The 24,181-nt window shown below is 35.4% G+C and overlaps 1 protein-coding gene across 1 annotated transcript; it reads right to left on the reverse strand.

Annotated features, from left to right (window-relative positions):
- Positions 1-139: 139 nt before the first annotated feature.
- On the reverse strand, positions 140-7,973 carry LOC129948410 (uncharacterized). The gene is made up of 4 exons (XM_056059416.1): positions 7,862-7,973; positions 1,766-2,009; positions 1,192-1,708; positions 140-1,135 (listed from the first exon to the last, which is right to left on the reverse strand). The coding sequence occupies exons 1-4, from the start codon at positions 7,971-7,973 to the stop codon at positions 140-142; spliced, it is 1,869 nt and encodes a 622-aa protein (XP_055915391.1).
- Positions 7,974-24,181: the final 16,208 nt, after the last annotated feature.

Below are 24,181 nucleotides of genomic sequence, written 5' to 3' on the forward strand. Positions count from 1 at the left end.
AAATCAAACATGTCTACTGGTATACGGAATAATAAACTCAAGAAATTAGAACTCAAAATGGTCCTTTTTTCGTTTAGCCCTTTCTCTATACTTGTCTTAATTAAACTTAATTAAAATAGAATCTTTTTCTTGCTTTGTGCTAACATCTGAGTTTTATTTCAGCTAATTTGTGTTGAATTTCCTTCCAATTCAACTCAATTATAAAAACCACAATAGCAACACCAATTGGAATAGCAAACATGAGTAAAGTGTATATGAACTGATTTAAAGCTATTGGTCCAGGTTCACGAACATTATCCTTATGCAAAGAAAAATGTATTGTCTTCAAAAACTCATAGTGTTCTCTCCAACTATTAAAAAGGCCAGCTTCTTCCATACGAAATATGATATCATTGACTTTCGATGCCAAAACCGAATGTTTCTTCATAAACAAACAAACATGTTCATAAAATAAAGGTTCGATGATCATGTTTTCCAATTCTTCCGGATCATAAACCTCATACATATAGACGAAAGAACTTATGACAGCATTGTTTTGAGTTCGGTTGCTAAGAACTTTTGTCGTTGGTAACCTTTGATAGCTAAAGCTTCCAATGCCTCCAAGTTCGTTGAGCACAAAAGCGTAGGTAAACTGAGAGTAAATGGTGTAATTTTGTGCTAAAAGCTGTCGAACTGTCAAAGGGGTCCCAGCACCTGTCAGGCTTCTATACGAATCAAAGAGTTTGCCCTCATAAGTTGCTCGAATGGTCAAAGTTCCAATGCTCCAGATAACGAAACATTGTCTTACAAAATTTGTTGTGGGCAAGTATTCAATTGATAAGCCAAGTGCCATGGATGCAACATTTGTCAGCTTGGATCGATACAGATTGAGGTGCAGGAATCTCACTAAAAACGGCATTTTTTTAACAATAAATACACCAATCGTTGCTGAAATCAACACGGCCAAACACCAACCCCATGTTTTAACTTGAAATGGAATAAAAAGCCATGAAAATTTCCGGAACGTGTACGGAGGTCGCCATAGAGCTATGGCTACCCAGTTAAAGAAATACGTTTGACTTGGAGTTACATAATGATCTTGTAATGGTCCATGTTTGTGGAAGCCAATCATGATGTCAGCTTCATTTTCTTGAATCTATAGTACAAAAAGTTTATTAGGCTATAGCCAATATGGGAAACCCAAGTACTTACTAATTTGTATCCTCCAAAACTAGTGCCATTTTCTAAAAATAGAACTTTTTCGTAAATGAATCGTTCTATTAGTTGAATCGTGAAATTCATTCTTCTTGAAAATTCGTCAATTAATGCAATCTCTAAGCCTCCAACTTCCGGTAGACCATAATACTGTTTGACACCTCTAAAGAAGGTGGGGTTGCGTGTAACAATTTTAAGTGTACATCTCTGCAGATTATCAGCTTTTGTTGGATAGAAGCCTTGAGGTGTTATCTTCGAAAAATTGTGGAATCGCAGAAGTTCAAGAGGTTCTGTGGAATGGCATTGTGTTGCTCGAAAAGGAAAGTATGTATAGAATATAACTTCATTGGATGCATTGTCTTCTATTACGATATTTACGTTAACAACATTTAAGAGAGCCATATCAGCTAGAAGCTTTTCAACCAAATTTAAATCAGTTTTTGGTGTTTTCAAGAAGACCAAATAATAAACTGGAGCATCACCTCCATGGTCACGTATCATCGGTTCAAGAAATCTTAAAAGAAATTCATTATGAACTCTGTTTTGTAATTAAAAAAAAAACTATACTTACGTAAATGATTCAAAAGAATCTATGAACCAAAGATTATAATCGCCAACTGCCTGATATCCTTCGTTGTTCACATCGATTTGTAGTTGAAAAGCCCATTTTTCTTCCAAAATATTATCCAACATATCGGTGAAGATGAAATTGTTCTCGTTGAAATTTGTTCGAATATTTGTATAGAGCAGGTTTATTCTTCCATTGAAAGAACTTGTTATAGCTAATTTAATAGCTTCCGAAGAAAAATAAGTTGCTTTTACAGAAATACTTGAAACACTTACAAGAATTTCCAAAAAAAGAAGTAACATCTTGCACTTTAGATATCAATTAACTTAACACTTCAACTTCATCATGTGCTCACAAAGATTTCTATTTTGGTTTCTATGAAAAAACGAATAAAGTATCAACTGCTATACTTATTTATTATGCAAATTGTTTAAAAGTTTAATATATTTAATTAAATACCTTGGGAGTTGGTTAACTTACGCAAATGTTAGTTAATACTCAGACTGAAAACTTTACAATGTCAACGATTTTTTCCTCTCATATGCTTTAATACTCAAGGTGGTTCGAACTGAGTGTTAAAGCAATTTCCAGAGCTTCCACTTCTCACATAGAACTATCACTATTTGCAAGAAATAATGTGGATACAAAGTACAGCAGTTGTTAGGGAAATGTCAGAAGTACAGTAGTTGTTAAGGAAAGGTCCGAAGTAATTTAGCCATTACCAACCCTAATCGCCTATGTTTCTTACTTCATTAAAAATGTTTGAAATCAATTTTAGAGTTACTTATCAAAGAGAGTGTGAAATTCTGCTGTTTACGTAATACATTTACTTACAGAAGGGAAAACTCAGTTGAAGAAAAATTTAATAAGCAGATTGGCAAAATGTATCCACTCAATCCAAAGAAGCTTCGCAAATGGTCGTTAGAGTGCAGAACGATCACGTCATGGTTTGGTAAAGTTTATCCTATGATGAGTTTTGTGACCTGCATTTTTCCGAAAAAAAAAACATCAAAACTTCGGAATAAGGTTATCAAAATACTTTCTTAGAGACCACTGAAAAACCACCAAAATAATAAAACTGTCATTTCAACAGAACATTGCTTCTGAGTACCGAAGTCCACTCAAAAATTGTTGGAGGAATTAATTTCTCTAAATAACCTATGTATGTGTTAGGTCAGCCAGTGCAAAATTTGAATGCACGACTACATACTCTCGAGTCGTGGGCTTGTGGCAAGGCTTCCAAGAAGAAGCGATTTGCAGAATCAGCATATAATGCTTTGATTTAGTGAAAAATCCTTTTACTAGTTGACAAAGGAATTTCTTACAAGCTTTGTACACTATCACAACCTAAGCTGTTTCAACCTGTGGTCTTTAGAAATTTACAACTCCTTACAAGTCATGTTCAAATGGTAGACATGTGCATTCAAGAGGACACAAGCGTCCACAGGTTTTTATCAAAACCCACCTCTGTCTATCAACTCCTACTGTCACCTCCGTGAGGTGAACATAGGGTGCCTAGTACCTCAACTGGCGATTGGGTTCTAACCCCAGTGGAAAGTTGTTGAGGGCAGCAACCGAGAGAGGGGGGAAAGGTGTTTCCACTAAAGGTCCTTTCCTTATCACGAATTCTCGAGATAAAATCAACGTTGGCATCTACAGTTCCAGTAAGGTTGAACTACTTAGTAAACATCTTATAGGGCTTCTACGACTTATTCGGAGGCCAAGTCTATAAGGAGCTGTTAATCCGGCTCACTATCCTTGAAGTTTATACTAAGGATATGGCCCTCCTTGTTATGGGATGTACCATCGGGGTGACTAGACTAGCTGACCACAAAAAACATTAGTTGCGAAGCACCAACAAGCTTCGGATACGGACGGATTTACTGTTGAGAACCCAAGCAAATGAAATAAGAACAACGAACTTTGGATCTGTACGCTGAATGTTAGGTCCCTCAATAGAACACGTGCAGCCGAAAAATTAGCGAAAGCCCTAAACTGCTGCAAGGCAGATATTACCGCCATCCAAGAAGTGCGATGGGATAGACCGGGCAAAGTCAAACTAAAAGACTGTGAGGGCCAACATTGACTCGGACCACTAATTCGTTGTAGTCAAAGTACGGCTACGGATATCCCGGTCCAAGCCAAAACAAGGAAGAACTGTGAGAAGTTTCGTCGTTAGACGGCTACAATCGCCAGAGACTGCCATTCCTTTTCCGAGCGAGTCTCTAATAACCTCTTAAGGAGTCCTATGCTGCAATGAAAACCAGTGGCAACATTGCCTTGCAGCCATTAGAGATTCCGCCTCTGAAGTGCATACATACAAGAGGCATACAAAACAACGCTGCACAGAAGAACCAGAGCTGCTCGAAAGCTCTACGACCAGAAGAGGAGAGAGGAACACCGGCTTCTTACATGGAAAAGAATGGAGCACGAGAAGCGCACGATCAAAGAGATAGAGGGATGTCACAACATTAATGAGATTCGTAAAAATTAAAAAAAAAAACTCCCAGGGGTAGCACGAACCGAAGCCTGTAAAGACGATCAGTGGAACATGATATTGACATAATTGGAAGATCAAAGCGTGATGTCAGTGGAGCATTTTTGAGCAATGCGACGGAGCGAAGAAGATGGGTTTAGTGGTCAATGAGGGCAAGACCAAGTATATGCTGTCATCAAAAAAGCACATTGAACAACTACGACGTGGACAAAACGTCTACTAAGGCACCGCTATAAACACAGACAACGACACCAGTGTTGAAATCAAACGAAAAATGACTCTTGCAGATCAATGCTTCTTTGGAGTTAGAAAGCAATTGAGAAGCAAAGTCCTTTCTCGAGCATCTCATTTATGGCGCTGAGGCTTGGACCCTATCAAAGAGAGATGAGAACGTCTTAGGATGTTTCGAGAGAAAAATTCTTCAGATGATTTTTGGCTCCGTACGCATGGATGGAGAATTGTTTATAAGATATAACGACGAACTGTACAGGCTGTATAGTGACACTGACCTAGTTAGCAGAATTAAAGTCCAACGCCTTAGATGGCTAGGTAGAGCGAATGAACATCCCGCAGTAGAGGAAGACCACGACTCAGATGGCGCACTCAGATGAGTGAAGACCTCAAACAACTTAGAGACAGCTAGCTAGGGACCATGGTGGTTGAGGCCCAGGTCCGCCCCGGACTGTAGACTTACTTAAGTAAGTAAGTAAGTAAGTAAGTTACACGTCATGTTTATGTTTAATTCTAGAAGATTACATCGGCATAACTAAAGTGTATATGGCCAAGTGGTCAGAACAAATTGTTAAAATTATGTGTAAATTGTAAAATAACAGTAATATTGTTCAGAACTTAAAAAATTTGTTATAGTACAATTAACCCAGCACAGTCAGGGTTTGCTTGCACCCTTGACCTCTGGCATGAGAGTCCAACGCAATAACCGGCACGCCACTGGTACCACGGAAGCCCTATTCTGACGAATATTTGCCAATATCGTTTACACTTATGCATGGCAGCAATCCTAAGCACTCTTCACGGCTAGTAACGCAGTGGATTAGTGATCACCAAATCAATGTATTGCCTTGGCCTAAATCCCATTGAAAATCTATGGAACGATGTAGAATATCAGGTTTGAGGAAACCAACAAGTTTATAAGAACTTTGGGAAGATATTAAAGGAGGCTAAACATTTTTCCTGCATAGCTAAATTTATCTAGGACAATGTTAATTTAACATATTTCTTAAGGTGATTTACCTTATTCATAAGCTTGTGTAGCAAGTTAAATTAAGCTTAGCACCAAGGTTAATAACAAAAACTGACAGCACAATTACGTTAGCTCTAAAATTAGCTTAAGCCTAGGTAAATAGATTAGGACCAATGTAATTTAGCCTAGACTCTAGTTAAAATAAGCTCATACCTTTAGGTAAAATTAGTTAAGGCATTATATAAAATTAGCTTAGATAAATCCCAGTATTTTATCAAACTGAATGCATTTTAACACTGAATCTTGTGCATTTGAGCTTAAAGAAGAAAAACCTTCAGTTATTTCAGTATTTAACTGTAACAATTTTTGATTTCCTGCTTACCCACTTCATTATTTTTTTGACTCATCCTTGTGCCTCTGTTTTTGTATCAAAAGCAAGAGATCCTTCAAGAAAAAAGCTCTCCATTACCTTCAATAAGATGAAAATCTTTCCTTTTGTTACCGCAAAGCTACTCTTTCACAATATTTCTCATTTTCGTCATTCATTCTAAGAGAAGCTATATCAAACCACGAACACACGAAAAGGATACAGGCTCCCTGAAGAATGCCTTGAACTCCTCCAATGACTATCAATTTGGTATAACGCTTCACAAATCCGACCAGAGTCAGGATATTGTGTGTGGAAGACCACTCAGAGACTATGCAACCAACCACACACAGAATCATCGTCACATCCAAAGAAGGATTTTCCAAAGTCCAAACATGTCATCAGGTTTTTATGTGTGCCTATGTGTGTGACTTTGTGTGGCTATAGTGTGATAACATGAACAGATCGAATCGAAGCACACCTCTATCTTCAATGAAGTCGATAACAATTTTCCACTTTTCATTTTCATTGAATCGAGCACCTACCCTACATAGCTTTATACTACGGACAGGATAACGGATATAAAAGAGAATGTGTCGTCTGGGCTCTGTGTCGTGCTTGTGCCTCGTGCAACAACAACCCCACCCAACACCTAACAAACCAACCGAACTATTGAATGGAAAATGCCATCACGTAGTCAGTTCGGTTGTTGGGTCCTTTTTTCTTTGTCATATGCACTTTGCTTCTCATGGCCAACCACACAAAACATTGCAATGATTGCAGGATAAACGTTCAAGAAACGAACAGTTATTGTTTGTTTTTTATTTTTATTTCTCTCTTCTTTGACTTTTTCCGCCACTTTCTTCTCAGGACTCGTTCCATCCAGGAGTCTTTTACTTTAAGTGTGGAAAAGAAGAAGAGGACCTCTGTAGTGTGAATGTGATGGATTTTTGTGTTTGGGAAAATTTGATTATCGTCTCTGTGTCCTGTCGAGTGGTATAATGAATATGAAACAGAGAATGCATAGAGAAATGCAGTGTCCTTTCTTCTAGTCTCATGAGTCCTGACGACGATGATGATGATGATGATGGCATAAAATTCAATTATTATTAATTTTGAATTTAATTTAGATTTTCTGTGAACTCGAACTCCACAAAAGGAGTGTTGAAAATTCTTGAGAATTTTCTTTTGCACACAATCCTATAAACACATATCCATATTTTCTTGTTTCCCCATTTTTATGTCGAGCGAAGGATGTATAGGAAGGGCCGTGTTGCTTCATATCTATCTGAAAGGCATTTACTGTTGGTCCATTGAATTCTAAGTGGAAATAAATGATGTGGAAAAATTCTTGCCTAAGTAGCAAATTATATAGATATTTAGGTATAGTTATAGAGAGGAAATAAGTAGGTAATATGTGAAGATAAAATGGAATTAGTATTAATGGTCTATGAGGGGATATTGGGATTAGGAGATTGTAGATTATAAATATATATGTCTAAGTACTTTCTTACTTAGAGGATTTTAAGGCAATTACTCATAATTAAGGGTTCTAAATGCCAAAAGGGAAGTTATTGGTAGTTGAAAAAAAATACACTAAGATTAAAATTTGTTAGGATTTTCATTAGTTTATAATTATAACAAAAAGTTTATGGGTCACTAACCTAAAACGTATACATTAAATTTAAATCAGAAAGAATTATTACAAGGTGGTACTAAAAAAAAATAAAATGTATTGTTTTTGAAGTTAACTCGTAATAACTCGTAATAGTTAAAGCTAAACAATTTATGGCACTTAAACACCTCAAAACCTTACATTTTTTAACTTCTCATAGAAAGTTACGGGCTTGAAATAAGTGTTTTACAAAAATGTTCAACGACAGTAAAAAAATAACAGAAAAGGCTTTTAAAAAATTGAGTTTGTGTTTTGAATTATAACAATTTAAGAGAAAAAGTTAACAATTTTATTGACCCCTATTTTTTTTAAAGATAATCAAAACTAACAAAATTTTTTTCACTTACTTGCTTACTTACTTCTTGTATTACCGAAGTCTTCTGCCTGAGTCGTACCCCAAAGACCATTACAGGCGGGCTTTTTTCGCTGATGGGTGCTAAGTGCCCACTGTATGCTATTAACCCTTATCATTCTTGGTATGATAAATTTCATATAACTTGTCGTTATACTTTTTGTCGAAATGCCTCACAAATGGGGTTATCTTTTTTCCGCAAGACATTTTATCGGGCCCTACTATTGACCCAAGGTAAATGAATGATTAGACTACTTGAAATTTTTATTTTCACGTATGGGGCTATCCAGTCTTGTAGGATAGATGAAAATGTGTTATAGGATTTATTCAACAACGTTATACTCCTATAATTGCTGCACTCTTTGGTATCTCCCTTTTTAGGTATACCTACTTCCTTAGCTCCTCAGACCTTTTAAATTCGGTGGCAACCCCGTATGGAGAATGGGGCGCCTACGCGCCATTGTGTACGGTTTTCGGAGATGTTCCCTTCAGCTTTTGCCTGGTGACTCTAATTCCACCTCGGCTATCCTGCGCCTTGTGCTCCTCGGTCGCTCAGCTCTTCTTCCTTCTTGTGAGAGCGGATTCTACTGCATTGCTTGATCTGCAATGCAGTCATTACCTTTTCAAAGCGTATGTTCAATCCATTGCCACTTACGCCTTCCTATTATAGAGTCTATAGGTTCTTGGCCTGTCCTTCTATAAAGGACGCCATTTGATATACGGTTTGGCCAGAAAATCCTTAGGATGTTACGAAGTCATCTATTCACGAAGGTTTGCAGATTTCTTGTAATGGCTAAAGTAACCTTCCAAGTGCTGCACCCATAAAGAAGTACAGATTAGACATTTGTCCTTAAAGTGGTAGAGTTATGCTTCCAAATTTTCGGCAACATACTGAACGCCGCTTTTGCTTTGTCGATTTGGCAGATGACGTCTTGCTCGGTTCCGCCTTCAATGGAGACGATTCTTCCAAGGTATTGAAAGCTCTACTTTTTTTGACCGGTTGCGAGTAAAATTTACTTAAGAGGATTGTCGGACTCCGAGGCTGATCATTTTTGTTTTGCCGGGATTAATTTTCAGCCCCACAACTTCTGCTTCCCTCTTTACTCTTGTTGTCATTTGATGGAGACCTTTGATCCTATGGGAGAGTAAGCAAACATCGGCCGCGTAATTCGAATTTGAATAGGGTGTCAAAGTCCTACCTGACAAAGCTGCGCACAGTACATTGCTTATCACAAACAAAAACAATATTGGCGACAAACAAAAACAAACCTGCCTCCGCTACGGATTTCAAAATCATCTGACAACCTACCATCGTGAAGAACGTGACACTTAGATCCATCATATGTTGCTTTAATAATAGCAATTGGTATTTCTGGGATGCCTCTCCTCCGTAAAGCTAACCACATATACTCAATGTTAACGTTATCAAAGGCCTTTTCGAAGTCAATGAGCAGCAGGTGTACTGGTGATCGATATTTAACGGACTGTTCAATAATGATCCGCAGGGTGTTGATATGATCAGTACAGGGGGATCGAGCGCGGAATCCTGCTTTTTCGGTATCGACTTTTGCTACTAGTTTTTTTAGGTGCTTCAGGAGTCATAGGCTGCACGGTGTTTGCAAACACTCTGTTTAAAAATGAGGAAAAGCGTTCTTTCCACCTTCTGATTTTGCTCATCCACCGAACTTATCACAGTACCGTCTACTTCTTTCACCAGGTGGTGCTTTGAGCTGTGTGTACCGGTCAGCTCTTTGGTTTTTCTGTTAACAATCCTGATGTAGTACCTCTTTAGAGCATATTCTGCTTCTTGCGTCAATACGCACACTGCAGTGAACCTCTCTCCTTTTCATGTGGTACTAGCACTCCAGCTCATTTCTTTCTTCCCCTTGTCCAGCAGTTATTCGAGCCTTTAATTGCCTGCGTTCGTTGATCCTTGCTCAAGATTCTTCTGAAAGCCAAGTGTTGTTAGTTCCTTTTTTCCGACCGGTTTTCAGTCAGCACCTGAAATGAAAACATTTTTGACAGCATTCCAATGGTGTTCGATGTCGTCATGTACTGTGCTGCTGATTGTTCTCATTTCGTGCGACAGGTGGTCCCCGAATTGTTGACGGGTCGTGGTATCCTTTAGTCTGGTAATGTTGAATATCGGGGCTCGTGTTATTCCGTTGGATCTTTGAACTGTAGCAGTACGCAACATGTCGGCGCCTCTTCTGTTTCGGACATCCAAGAGACTGCTTCGACTACGTCGACTAATCGCTAAGTGGTCAATTTGGTTGGAACACGCTTGCCTGTCCGTCGACAACCAGCTAATTTTATGGCACAGTTTGTGTTCAAGTAGTACCCGTAGCGTGATAGTTAGTGCGTTGGACTGTCATGCGAAGGGTCTTGGGTGACGGGTCGTACTCTACTCTGAAACCTAGCTTTAATTAGCCTTTCCCCAAGGCTTCTGATTGCCGTTTTTGTAAGAAGTAACCCTACTCCAGCTTCACGAGCGTTTCCTGGATCAAGACCAGAGTTTTAAGGAATGCGACACATAACAAGATCTAGGAGATTTTTGCATTGCTCGGTATGCAGAATTTTTACGTTTAATCGCTTAATTACATTGGTCATCAAACAAATCGCTGGGATCTCTGCGACTGCTACCTCAAATGGAGTTAACGTCACTATGAATACAAACAAATGTTTTTCACTTCGAATACTTTGCGAAAAAAATAATATTACTTATAAAATAACTTAATGTATCGAAGAAAAAGTTTTTAACATAAGATACAACTTTTAGAAAAAGTTCAAGTTTTCTGAAAGTTTTTAAAATAAGTTTTCGACTGGAAAATCTTAGCAACAAAATAAAAATATTAGCTAATGGTTAATCACACCTTATTTGTATAAAGGTTTTGAGAAAAAGAAAAGAAGAACATTTCAAAAAATCTGCATATCGGATGTTATGTTTGGTTTTAAAAATTGATTAAAACGACTTAAGCGTTGCTGCTGAGAATTCAATTTTAACTCAATTGACCCAATAACTTAGACTTTATAGAGGTGAAGATAGACAGACAAACAAAATCTCCGGGTTCACTTTAAGGATTTCTGTACCATCGTATATCTTTGATAAAAATCTTGACTTTTTTTAACGACTGCAATGCCTGCCACATAGTTGGTATATGTGTCGCAAGGAGTTTCTACCTTCGTTTTGTTCAGAATAGACATTTTTTGACCCCATTTACGAGAAAATATACATTTCTAAACTCAACAATACATACATTTCAGTAAAACTATTTTTTTTATAAAATAATCCAACAAAGCGCATCAAAATCACTTTAGAAAAGTGGAGTGTTAATTCAAAGAATATTGCGCAAATGTATGGAAGAATTTGTTTCAACATCAGAGTGTCCTTGTGTTGTCGCATTTCATCGCTATCCTTGTCTTAAAGTTGTTCGAAAAATAATTTCCCAAACAACTTAGGTACAACGTATCTATACTCTAGGGCTGTGTTTGTCCTTATGTATGTATATATGTTGTTTTTTTTGTGTCGTATAGATATAGATTCATCAGCTTGTTGGTCGACTACATTATCCTTTTCCCTTCCAGAATATTTCTGCTTATACCAGATAAGTCTTATTTTTTTCTTTCAAGCTACCTACAAAACGATAATATGTTAATTTTTCCATTGCCATCACTTCACACTTTTCTCGCGTGAAAAAGAAAAATGTTTGCCTTAGTTTCTATACGTCTCTCTTCTACCTCGTTGTCGTTTGTTTTCGAAGTTTTGTGCCCGAATTTGTAGTAAATCCTCTGTGAATCCAAAAAACATTTAGACTTGTTACAGATCCAGATATGCCCAAAGGACCCCCATCCCCCATTTTACCCCATTCCCAAATTCCAGCTTGCTTTCTATACCAACCTACATATCTCTCCGTTAAAATTCTATTCCATTTCAATGAATTCGCATTTTAAAGTCCTAATGGGTATTAATGGATATGGTTGTGTAGGGACGGGATCGAGATGGAGTAGCTGTAGCAGTAGAAGGCAACGCAGAAAAAGCAGATTCAACTTTTCTTCTTGAAAGCGTTACAAAATACATTCATAGAGAAGGATATCGGATTTTGTGAAACGGATAACGGTCCATTTTCCAAATAATATTCATACCTACAGACTTACAAAAGTATATACGCAACATAAAAAATATAGCAAAGCAATAAGAGAAAAATGAAAATTTACTTTCGCACTCCTAAAAATGCAGACAGACAGACATACCTAAGAAGAAGAAAAAACAACTACAATAAAACAAAGAGGGATGATCTATAAGGATAGAAGTTGAAATTTAAAGCTTTGAGAATTAGCTTTAAGGAAAAATAGAAAGGAAGTAGATAGACTGTGTTGGTATAAGCGGGGTGCAAATCTTTTGAAATATCCCATAAATCCCTGAAACATTGTTTTTCTTTTCTGTCCAATAGATCCGAAAAGTGTTGGGACAGTTGTTGTTTTGTAGAATATAAAATTCAAAAAAACTAGTAACTTAAATTTGTGGATGAATCTTAAAGAACTATAAATGCACACTGCATCAAAATTATACCACAAAAGAACTGAAGTATAATCTAAGTTGCTTAACGACCAAAGTATGAATTACGGTGCAGAACAGATTTTGAAGTGGAACTGTTTAGGATTATTAAAATCCTTTCTTTAATTATTGAAAGAAATATATGTGAAAAGTTGTGGCTCTGTTTATGAAAAAAGAGGCTTGGATGCGACCCACACTAATAACTTCCCATCCTGTTTGCCGATTTGTCTTGCTTAAGATGTTTGTAGGTTTTGTGATTTGTTTAAAAAGTTGTTAATTGAATTATTCTTAAAAATTAATTACAATATTTTGCATTTGATTTCGAAATCTATTTTTGCTAACGAGTCCTTAACCAATTTTTACCAATTTTAATAGCATTTTTTTTAAGTTTTATTTTTTCTTACATAAACAAATACAAATTGGATGAATGCAATTAATTTGAAGTCAAACCCTTCTATTGTTAACGTGATATCGAGAACCGATCATAATTTTTATCAAATGTTCGTACTGTTTTTTGTAAATTTTATTTTTTTTATGAAAAAACGGTAAGTTGGATTTTTATCCAAAATGCACTGAATGTCGAAAACAATATTATATGTGAGATAAAATAAGTTTGAATATTTTTGATTTTTGAAAAGACATTTGAGTCGAAAATTAATTTTTACGAACTTTTATTATTTTTGTTTTAGGTTTTTATTGTTTGTAAAAAAAACTGTCAATTCGGTTTTTTTCAAATTTGAACAATTGTTGAAAACAATTTTTCTTATAAGATAAAATAAATGAGAACCATAATCTCAAATTTTTGAAAATATGTTTAAGTCGAAATTCAATATTTACCAACTTTGAGTTATGTTGTTTTTAAGGTTTTTATATTTTATAAAAAAAACTGTAAATTTGATTTTTCTCAAAACTTTATCAGAAGTTAAAAACGTCATTTTTCTTTTCTCAAAATTGTTTTGGAGATAAAATCATTTTTTATTCGTAAAATTTTTTAGGTGACAATTTTTTTTTTTCAGTTTCTTTGATTTATATACAAAGCCGTTAAGTGTTTTTTCAAGAAATATACTTCATTGGTATAATGTTACAATATATAATATAAAATTTAATTTAAGTCTCTATGGTTCGTGAGATATTTAGGTTTAACCAATATTTTCATCTTTTTTCTAAACTGCTATGATAAAAAAAAAACACCCACTTAATTTTGTTAAGAGTCCTTTCTGCATTATTAACTGTATCAATATCTCTTCTGGTTCTTGAGCTATGAATGACAAAAAAAAACGTCGCGAACGAATGGACGTTCATCTTTCTAAAAATCTTTATTTTCGACTGTAGGGACCTTGAAACGTCGAGAAATGTCAACATTTTTAATTTGACAAATCGGACCCATTACAATAACTTCCTATGGGAAGTTAATAAGGGTTTTTAAAAGGAACTGATAAAACCCAAATTTTGGTGAACAAAATATTACAATCAGTTATGTAAGAATTTTTGACAAAAGACAGAATTCGAAAACTGCAATTCCTCTAAAAAACTTGACAAAATAACGATTTTGTTCGTAAATTTGTTGTTGAATTTAACAAAAAACGCTCCCTTCAAATTTATGATCTCATAAAGAGGGACTTTTTGGTGGCTTCTCACATCCAACCTAGCTTACTTCATTGTTTCCGTATCATTTCTTTTTATTACATGTAACGGCAGTATTCTTTCCCTCTAGTGCGAAGCTCATCTTATTTTTCTGGTATTAGGTAAGCTTGGTTTTTTAACCCCATTTGCTCAATTAAGCAGTCCATTGTAAAAGGGATCATTCACAATGAAGTTCGAAAAATGGAACGCACTGACTGAGATGGAGAAAAATGTCTTTGAAGAATGTGCTTCGTCAATTATCAATTCTTAATTTGTGAGGAAAAATCTAGTTTCGCTCTGAGAATTTAAATTACACTTAAACCATTAGGCCTTCGAGCAGATTTTAGGGCATATTGAGGAATCACCTAGCAGAATCATCTTTATTCTTTTTCTTTCAGATGTTTTTAGGTTGGGCCATCATTCGTTCTTCTAAGAAAAGCTCGAGGCCATGTATCAATTTAAGTAGTATTTGGATTGTAAACGGTGATTTTTTAAGAGCTTGAGAACTTTAAAAAAAAAAACGCATACAATTTGCAAAATCTCATCGATTCTTTATTTGAAACGTTAGATTGGTCCATGACATTTACTTTTTGAAGATAATTACATTTAAATGTTGACCGCGGCTGCGTCTTAGGTGGTCCATTCGGAAAGTCCAATTTTGGGTAACTTTTTCGAGAATTTCGGCCGGAATAGCCCGAATTTCTTCGGAAATGTTGTCTTCCAAAGCTGGAATAGTTGCTGGCTTATTTGTGTAGACTTTAGACTTTACGTAGCCCCACAAAAATTAGTCTAAAGGCGTCAAATCGCATGATCTTGGTGGCCAACTTACCGGTCCATTCCTTGAGATAAATTGTTCTCCGAAGTTTTCCCTCAAAATGGCCATAGAATCGCGAGCTGTGTGGCATGTAGCGCCATCTTGTTGAAACCACATGTCAACCAAGTTCAGTTCTTCCATTTTTGGCAACAAAAAGTTTGTTAGCATTGAACGATAGCGATCGCCATTCACCGTAACGTTGCGTCCAACAGTATCTTTAAAAAATAAAGTGCAATGATTCCACCAGCGTACAAACCACACCAAATAGTGCATTTTTCGGGATGCATGGGCAGTTCTTGAACGGCTTCTGGTTGCTCTTCACTCCAAATGCTGCAATTTTGCTTATTTACGTAGCCATTCAACCAGAAATGAGCCTCATCGCTGAACAAAATTTGTCGATAAAAAAGCGGATTTTCTGCCAACTTTTCTAGGGCCCATTCACTGAAAATTCGACGTTGTGGCAGATCGTTCGGCTTCAGTTCTTGCACGAGCTGTATTTTATACGGTTTTACACCAAGATCTTTGCGTAAAATCTTCCATGTGGTCGAATAACACAAACCCAATTGCTGCGAACGGCCACGAATCAACATTTCACGGTCTTTAGCAACACTCTCAGAAACAGACGCAATATTCTCTTCTGTACGCACTGTACGCATTCGTGTGGTTGGTTTAATGTCCAATAAAGTAAACTGAGTGCGAAACTTGGTCACAATCGCATTAATTGTTTGCTCACTTGGTCGATTATGTAGACCATAAATCGGACGTAAAGCGCGAAACACATTTCTGTGCGGTATACTAAAGTGAAAAAAAACCAAAATCGGTAAACGAAATCGTTCACCTAGTGTTGAAGACATTTCGTCTTCACACGTCAAAACCCTTAAGATGAGTTCTAAGGAACCAAATAGAAACAATAAATTTAGACCCTTGCAAACTCTACCGGATTCAGATAACAGTGATATCGAATGTGATGAAATTATAGACCCTACTCCAAAAGCATCAAAAAAACAATCTAAAATTCCATCTGTGTGCGTTCTTCAAAAAACGAGTGAAGATGTGCATAAATTGTGTAGTGACTACAGCATTAAGAAAATGTCCATTGGCATCAAAATAAATTGCGAAAGTCTTGAATCACGCGAAATCCTTAGAGAGGCATTAAAAAGAAAAAACTGGCAATTTTATACCCATGATCTCCCAGCCATGAGATCATTTAAAGTGATGTTATATGGACTACATGAACTTAATACTGATGTCGTAAAAAATGAACTTATATCAATTGGACTTAAATGCCAAAATGTTAAAATTATTAAAAAACAATATGCTCAATTCATAGACATTTTTTATTTAGTTTATCTTGATATAGGTTCTGTAAGATTAAATGAATTAAAGCAAAACACACGTTCAATCTTCAGAACCCAAGTTAAATGGGACTTTGCCCGAAGACCAAAAAACAAAATAACACAGTGTTATAATTGCCAAATGTATGGCCATGGGGAAAAAAATTGTAACATCAAAACGCACTGTGCAAACTGTTCAGAGAATCATGGAACGAACGAATGCAAGTCAATGATCATTAAATGTGCAAATTGCAACGAAGCACACAAGTCAAATGACCCATCATGCATTAGCAGAAAAAGTTTCGTTGAAATAAGAGAAAGACTTTCTTCAAGAAAAAAACAACGTTCAAGCTTTATGATGACTAAGCGAAATATAAATCAACAACCACATTTATTAATCCCGAGTAATGATGACTTTCCAACGCTTAAACCACACAAAAGCTCGGAGCCAACTGCAGCAGCGAAAAATGTAAATGAAGGTGATACCTGCCCAAACGTGTGGTCCAGTAGAACCACCAGCAAAACCGATTTCGATCGTCAGCAAACCAACACAAGCAGCTTACTTTTCTCTATGGATGAAATCAACTCTCTTACAGCAGAGATGATTACACTTCTCAGTCATTGCAAATCTAAAGCAGATCAATTCAATTGTATTGCTCAATTAGCTATTAAGTATTTATACGCAGGTAAATAATGATGAATGTAAACTTAAAAATAAATTGTTGGAATGCTAGAGGCATTCGATTTAAATCATTAGAATTTTTTGCTTTTCTATGTAAGCATAATATTGATGTAAGTCTAGTTAATGAAACATGGCTAGATAAAAATATTAATATCTCAAATAAACATTACAAATGTTATCGTTTAGATAGAGAAGAGAGAAGGGGAGGAGGTGTTGCCGTGGTTGTTAAACGATCAATTAAGCATAACGTACTTTCTGTAGTCAATACGAAACTAATTGAAAATATTGGTATTGAAATACCACTTGAAAACGGTCGTTCGGTAAAAATAATTTCAATCTATTTCCCGGGAGGTAATACCTCACCAAGTAAAAGATGTGATCTAAGAAATGATTTGTTAAAATTGGTTAGAATTAATGATTTTTTTGTAATCGGAGGAGATTTCAACTGCAGACATAGAAGTTGGGGGTGCGTCAGAGCGAATGCATGGGGCAACATTCTATCAGATTTAAATTCCAGGCATCCTTTTAGCATATTATATCCACCTCATCCTACCTGTATTCCTCCTAATAACAGATCTAACCCGTCAACTATAGATCTATTTTTGACAAATATGCCCGAACTCGTAAGCCAACCTATGGTCATAAATGACATGAGTTCTAACCATCTCCCAGTGGTGTGTAGTATTTACAGATCACCTGTTCGAAATAATAATTTTGTATACGTTTTTAAAAATGCTAACTGGAAAAGATATAAGAGAGTTATTCGCGTAAAACTAGAAGAAACACCGGAACTTGTTCCAGCAGAAGTAACATGCGACGAAATAGATGTAGCAGTAGAAAATTTTACGAAGATTATTCTTGAAAGCATAGAACAATCCGTACCGAAAAAAAAATTAACTTGCGAAAACCAAAATTTACTACCTCCTAACATCATTAATCTTATAAAAGCTAGAAATAAATACAGATCTTGGTGGCTTAGAACTAGAAATCGTGATTATTTGTTAGAAATGAAGTTATTAAATAATAAAATAAAAATATTAATTTCAGAATACAGAAATAAATTTTGGAACAATAAACTGCAGAGTTTGGACAAAGCAAGCAAACCCTTTTGGAATATCGCAAAGGTTTTAAAAAAGAAAAATTGTGTTATTCCTGCGTTTAAAATAGGAAGTACAGTTATGCTATCAAACTTTGAAAAAGCTGATGCTTTGGCCAGGGAATTCTTTTTAAATCATTTAATTACCAGTAACATAGGAGGAAACAATGAACTTGAAGTCGCTGTTCAACAGTCCTGTGATACTTTAAGTTCGCAAATAGTTGATATTCAAGAAAATGTTCTAACTCTTGATGATCTCAAATTTATACTGTCGGGCTTAAAAATATCAAAGTCACCTGGTCTCGATAAATTACGTAACTTATATCTTAAAAAACTACCAACAAAGGGTATTGAGTATCTACTAAATTTATTTAATGGATGCTTCAATTTAGGGTATTTCCCGAAGGATTGGAAAAAAGCAAAAATTATTCCTATTCTGAAACCAGGAAAGGATTCGTCTATGCCATGCAACTACAGGCCAATTAGTTTACTGAGCTCGATTAGCAAATGCCTTGAAAAGGTCATCAAAAACAATCTCCAAAATCACTTAAATCGATATAATATCCTGCCAGTTGAGCAATTCGGATTTAGATCTCACCACAGTACTGTCCATCAGATACACAGGATAACTAAAGACATTAAAAATAACTTCGTTTTAGGGAAAAGTACAGGATTAGTTTTACTTGATATCGAGAAGGCTTTTGACACGGTATGGCATAAAGGTCTCATTCATAAATTAAGAATTTTGAATTTTCCTCATTACATAAATAAAATCATATACTCATTCTTAACTGGACGAACATTTAATGTTTTCATTAATGCTGCATGCTCAGATTCGAAAGAAATCTTTGCTGGTGTTCCCCAAGGATCTGTTTTGGGACCATTCTTGTATAACATATATACATCTGACTTTCCAAAGCCCAGTGACTGCGAAATCGCCATCTTTGCAGACGATACTTGTATTTATTCAGCTGATTCAAATGGTTTAGTTATTGAAACCATTTTGCAATCTGCCTTAGATGATATTGAGAATTATTTCAATAAATGGAAAATTAAGGTGAATCCTGGAAAGACTCAAGCCGTCTTTTTCACAAAGAAAAGAAAAGCTTGCTTTCTACCCAGCGGAAGGTTAAGAATTAACGGATCGCAGACAGAATGGAAATCCAACGCCAAATACTTAGGAGTGCATCTTGACAAAACATTAACTTTTGGACTACATATCCAACAAACAATAAATAAAGTTAATGTGACAATAAAAATGCTTTATCCATTTATAAATAGAAATTCAAAGCTTAGTGAGGAAAACAAGTTAATTATATATAAAGTAATTTTTCAAAGCATAATATTGTACGGATCCCCTGTGTGGGGGAAATGCGCAAAAACTCATATTCTTAGGTTACAAAGAATACAAAACAAAATTTTGAAAATGATGCTTAATTTGCCGTGGCACTATTCGACTGCGGAACTACATAGATTGACAAATATTGAAAGAATTCCTAGTAGAATAATTAATCTACGCAATAGATACGACATTGTATGTGGTTCATCTGATAACTACCTCATATCAAATCTAACTTTATGATTATACATAGAAATATATTTACATTACTTAATTGTAGGGATTTACATTTTAAATTATTTATTTATTTTTTTTTTTCTGTGATATATTTATTCACAAATACATTTATTTATTTATTTACTTTTTCTCCTGTGATATTTTTCTTATTTATTATTATTAATTTATTTATTAAATTATCTACTTATTCATTTAATTTATTATTTCTTCTGTGATATTCTCTTTAATTATTATAGTTGATACATATTTATTTATTTATTTATTTATTTATTTATTTATTTATTTATTTATCTATTTATCTATTTATTTATTTATTTATTTATTTATTTATTTATTTATTTATTTATTTATTTATTTATTTAATTGTTCAAAAATTCATTTATATGTTATGAATTCATTTGATTGTTCGATTATTTATTAACATTATTTATATTTGTTTATTATACTTGTTCATTAATTTATTTATTTTATTTATTCATAAAATTGCGTGATAAACGTATTTGGTTTCTATGTTAAACATGTAAAGTTATATTATCAAACATCACTTATAACAAACATGGTTGTAAAAAGTCAGCGATTTGATCGAGGTTAGTTATTCCCTCCCCTTCTCTCCATCTCATCTTTTAAAAGAAGGTTTTTTCTGTAGCTTTTCCTTCTACCAATTATTTATTAAGAACTATGATATTTAAAAACATTTTTATAAATTTTTCAGTAGTAAGGTAGCTTAATACCAAGTCTCTGTAAATTGTATGTTTAATGAAAAGATGTATAATAATTCAGCTACAATAAACAATCAATCAAAACATTTCGAACCGAACACTGATGTTGGTAATAAAATCCAATGATTTTCAAGCGTTGCTCGTTAGTAAGTCTATTCATGATGAAATGTCAAAGCATACTGAGCATCTTTCTCTTTGACACCATGTCTGAAATCCCGCGTGATCTGTCAAATACTAATGCATGAAAATCCTAACCTCAGAAAATCACCCTTTATTTTCCAATGTTGGACAAGGACTATCTGTCACTTGTATTTAGTTTTTAATTTCACCCGATAGTTCGTCGGAGATCTGCTTTAGGTTAGTTCCCGCTATGATTTGAAGGCAAAGCTCTGCCTGATGACCCAGGTTAATTCTAACCTTTGCTATCATTTTGGAGTAGCACTACACAAGCAAGGGTTGAAAATGGAAGTTGCCATTGAAAGTGGAGAAAGTGGTAACATTTACCACAATTAAGTTTAGAAAGAAAGGTAAGAAACAACTTTGAAATCCTCAAAAACTGACTGTTGTTTGATGTGCTTTTTGGGTTGGTATACAATTGGTCCGTTTTTTTAATGACGCTGACCAGAAAGTTACAGTCAATAATGACCTCGATAGAGCCACAACTACAAACTCTTTCGGTCATCAATTAAACACATTAAACAAATGTGCAAGAGCTGTTGTTCCAAAAAAAAACTGCGCAGCATGTCGCATAGTATACGCTGAAAACCCTGAAACTATTGACTTTTTGGTGGACAATATGTATTTTCAAAATATAATGCCAAAAGAAGTAAACTTCATACCTCTTAAAAGTACCTTTATTTTCCGCTTGGATAATATAAATTTGTGTCTGTGATTTATTGCAAAGAAATCCACAGTTTCATAATATTGAAATGATTTAAAAAAAATGTATGATTTTTCACTCTACGTATACACTATACTGTTTAGTCTATACACCAAAATTTGGTTGATAGAATTAGCAATCTTTGAAATTAAAAGTACCTACTTACGTCTTGCAAAAGCTTGTCATATAAATTTTCCCGATAAAATTTCCATACAGCTTAAAACTTATAAAAATAAAATCATCAAAATCATTAACTTATGAATTCAATTTAAAAAACCAACAATAAAGAAAAACACACACAAAAAAAACAATTATTTGAGAAAAACCTCACAATTGGCTTTTGTAACTTTTTATTTGGTGAATTACGACCTCATACCAATATTTACAAAGTAATCTAATCCTCAATCATATTTGGCGAATTCGTTATGTTTTGTCATTCAAGTCGTATAACTTAAATTCGAAAAGTTTTTCTTTTATTAATAATGCAAGAGTGAGTAGGTAGGTAGGTACTGTTCGTTGGGTTCTTCTTGATTCCTTACTCGTACGTTAGTCTTCGTCGTCTACCTACTTATTTACTTAACCAAATCTGACAACAAAAATTTGAAAAATAAAAATAAAACAAAATTGCACTTTTTTTCTCATTCCAACATTTATTTTACTTCTTTTAAACACCTTACCACCTTTGATTTCCCTTTGGTTAGGTAGGAGCGTAGTTTGGGAGGGATTTGAAACCCTACGACAAAAATAGTGTAGCTACACGGATAAGGACCTATCAGTCAAGCAAACAATACTGAGGTAGTAACCGTGCCTGATGGTTAGTGCGTTGGACTGTCATGCGAGAGGTCTTGGGTTCGATCCCTGTCTGTGCCACCTAAAATTTATTGGTACTGCCTCTTGCGAGGAATTGACAAACTCTCCAAGAGTAATTCTTGTCATGAAAAAGTGCTTTCTCAAATTAGCCGTTCGGATTCGGCATATAAACTGTAGGTCCCCTCCATCCCTGCAATTACTCGCACACAGGAATGGTCGAGAGTTGTAAGTCACTAAGCCCTGGATCTCAACGGACTGTTGCGCCACCTAATTTATTTTTTATTTTTAAACAATTCTGAGATTCCAAGATTCAATCGGGCAAGCTTTCTTCGAACCATATTTTACAGATGAGTTGGTGCTCCTCACCAAATCATCTCCAAATGGCTCAGTAGCCCTGTCTGTCGTCATATCTCTGTCTTCCGCTCAGATATGACGATCCTTACTTCGTCTAAGTCGGAAAGGAGGGATTGTTGGCTTTCGTCTTCTATTCTTCATGAGTCATCCTGCCTGACAGCGGAATTCGATTCATCGTTACCGTTATACAACCAGCAGATGAAGTCCTACCATATTCTTAGCATTAACTGCGGTTCCACTGTAATGTTTCCACTTTCATCTTTGCCACCTTCGTTTCGAAATATATGCACTTGTGAATCATGTTTAACCATCTCATAAACCTTTTTAACTACATTTCTGTTTCTGAACCTCTCAACGTTTCTCTCTTTTTCCTTCTGAGAAGTCGGTGTTCCCCTTCTCCCTTTGGGTACCTGTTGCTGGCTGTTTGAATCCCAGCAGGCCAGTGCCACCCAGAGGCGGCTTCTTGACAGTGTTGCTACTAGTGTCGATACAAGGTGTTGGCAGCAGAAAACTTGGAGGTAGGTTACTAGTGACTCGATCGGAAAAGGATTTGGTGATATCTTGCTATTGTAGCCAGTTAAAGTTGTATTTTCTCCTAGCATCTTCCTGTTTGCCTTAGGTCTGTAAAACCGCATTGAACCTTGGGTACAACGTGTCGATGTTAGCCCCTCGGAAATATCGGACATCCATAATTCTAGAAGCTTGTCTAGCGTCGATCGCAATATGGTCAATCTTGTTTACGATAGGTTGATCTAGAGAACTCCAAGTTTTGTTGAGGTGTTTAAAGTGCACACTGGAGACTTACTCCTGAATTACAACTTCACATGCCAATTTTAATATCGAAGCTCAAAATTTGTTGGTACTGTCATCTTTTTCTTCCGTTGGTGCGTGTGCAAAAATAAGGCTTATGTTGCCGAATTAATTCTTGATAAAAATGGTCATCAGGAACTCGTAAACCTAAAGACTTGTTGACTAAGTCGAGCTCCAATGACAAAGCAGTCATCATAGTATATATAGTAGTTTTGTATCCTTTTTTTGCCTGGCCCATCCCATCGTATTTCCTGGATCTGCTTGATACCCTAGAGCCTCTTCTAATTGTTCAGCTGCACGTATTCTATTAAGGGATCTAGCATTCCACGTGCTTATACGAAGTTCGTTCTTTTTAAAGCTTTTGTGTGGGTGGTCAACAGCACGTATTTGCCTTATGTGCCACTTTTGCTTGGTGCATTATGAGTCATGCAACTATGCCTTTCTTTTTGGGATACCTGTTCTTCCACAAATGCAGACTTTTATTTCTTCTTTATTAGACAAAGACGACGAAAAAAGGTGTTCCAAACGTATATGACTCTAAAAACCTTTGATTTAGATTTTAGGAACCTTAAAACTTCGAAACTTTCGATTCGACTATTGGACCGATTACTTCTTGTGGGAAGTTAAAAATTTCATAATTTAATTTCCATATAAAAATCCAACTACGGTCCTGCTTCTGAAGAACACATTTTTTATATCATATTGTTCTCATTTCTGACTGAACCTGTTTAACGCCTTCCATTATATTATTTGTAAGCTTTAGCTCAGCACACACAAACGAAATGGACCTTGCGATTACAAAATAGGTATAGGTTCTACCAAGCCCAAGACAGGGATTGACAGCTTTAGCTTTGGCTTCTATACTGCAAAAGTTTGTCGCATTTTTATGAAGCATAAATTAAGTGTAATAAAATTTCAAAAAATAAAAATCATTGTAGGTATAACAGCTTTTCTCTCACTTCAATACTACGTGAGAGATGAGATATAAATATTAGGAAACTCTCAATGTAGTAGAATCCCAAAAACCTAGCGCCACCTTCTTTCTCATGTTCTTACATCAACTTTTCTCCTTTG

The sequence above is a fragment of the Eupeodes corollae genome, chromosome 1, assembly GCF_945859685.1.
Source record: "Eupeodes corollae chromosome 1, idEupCoro1.1, whole genome shotgun sequence".
NCBI classification, from domain to species: domain Eukaryota; kingdom Metazoa; phylum Arthropoda; class Insecta; order Diptera; family Syrphidae; genus Eupeodes; species Eupeodes corollae.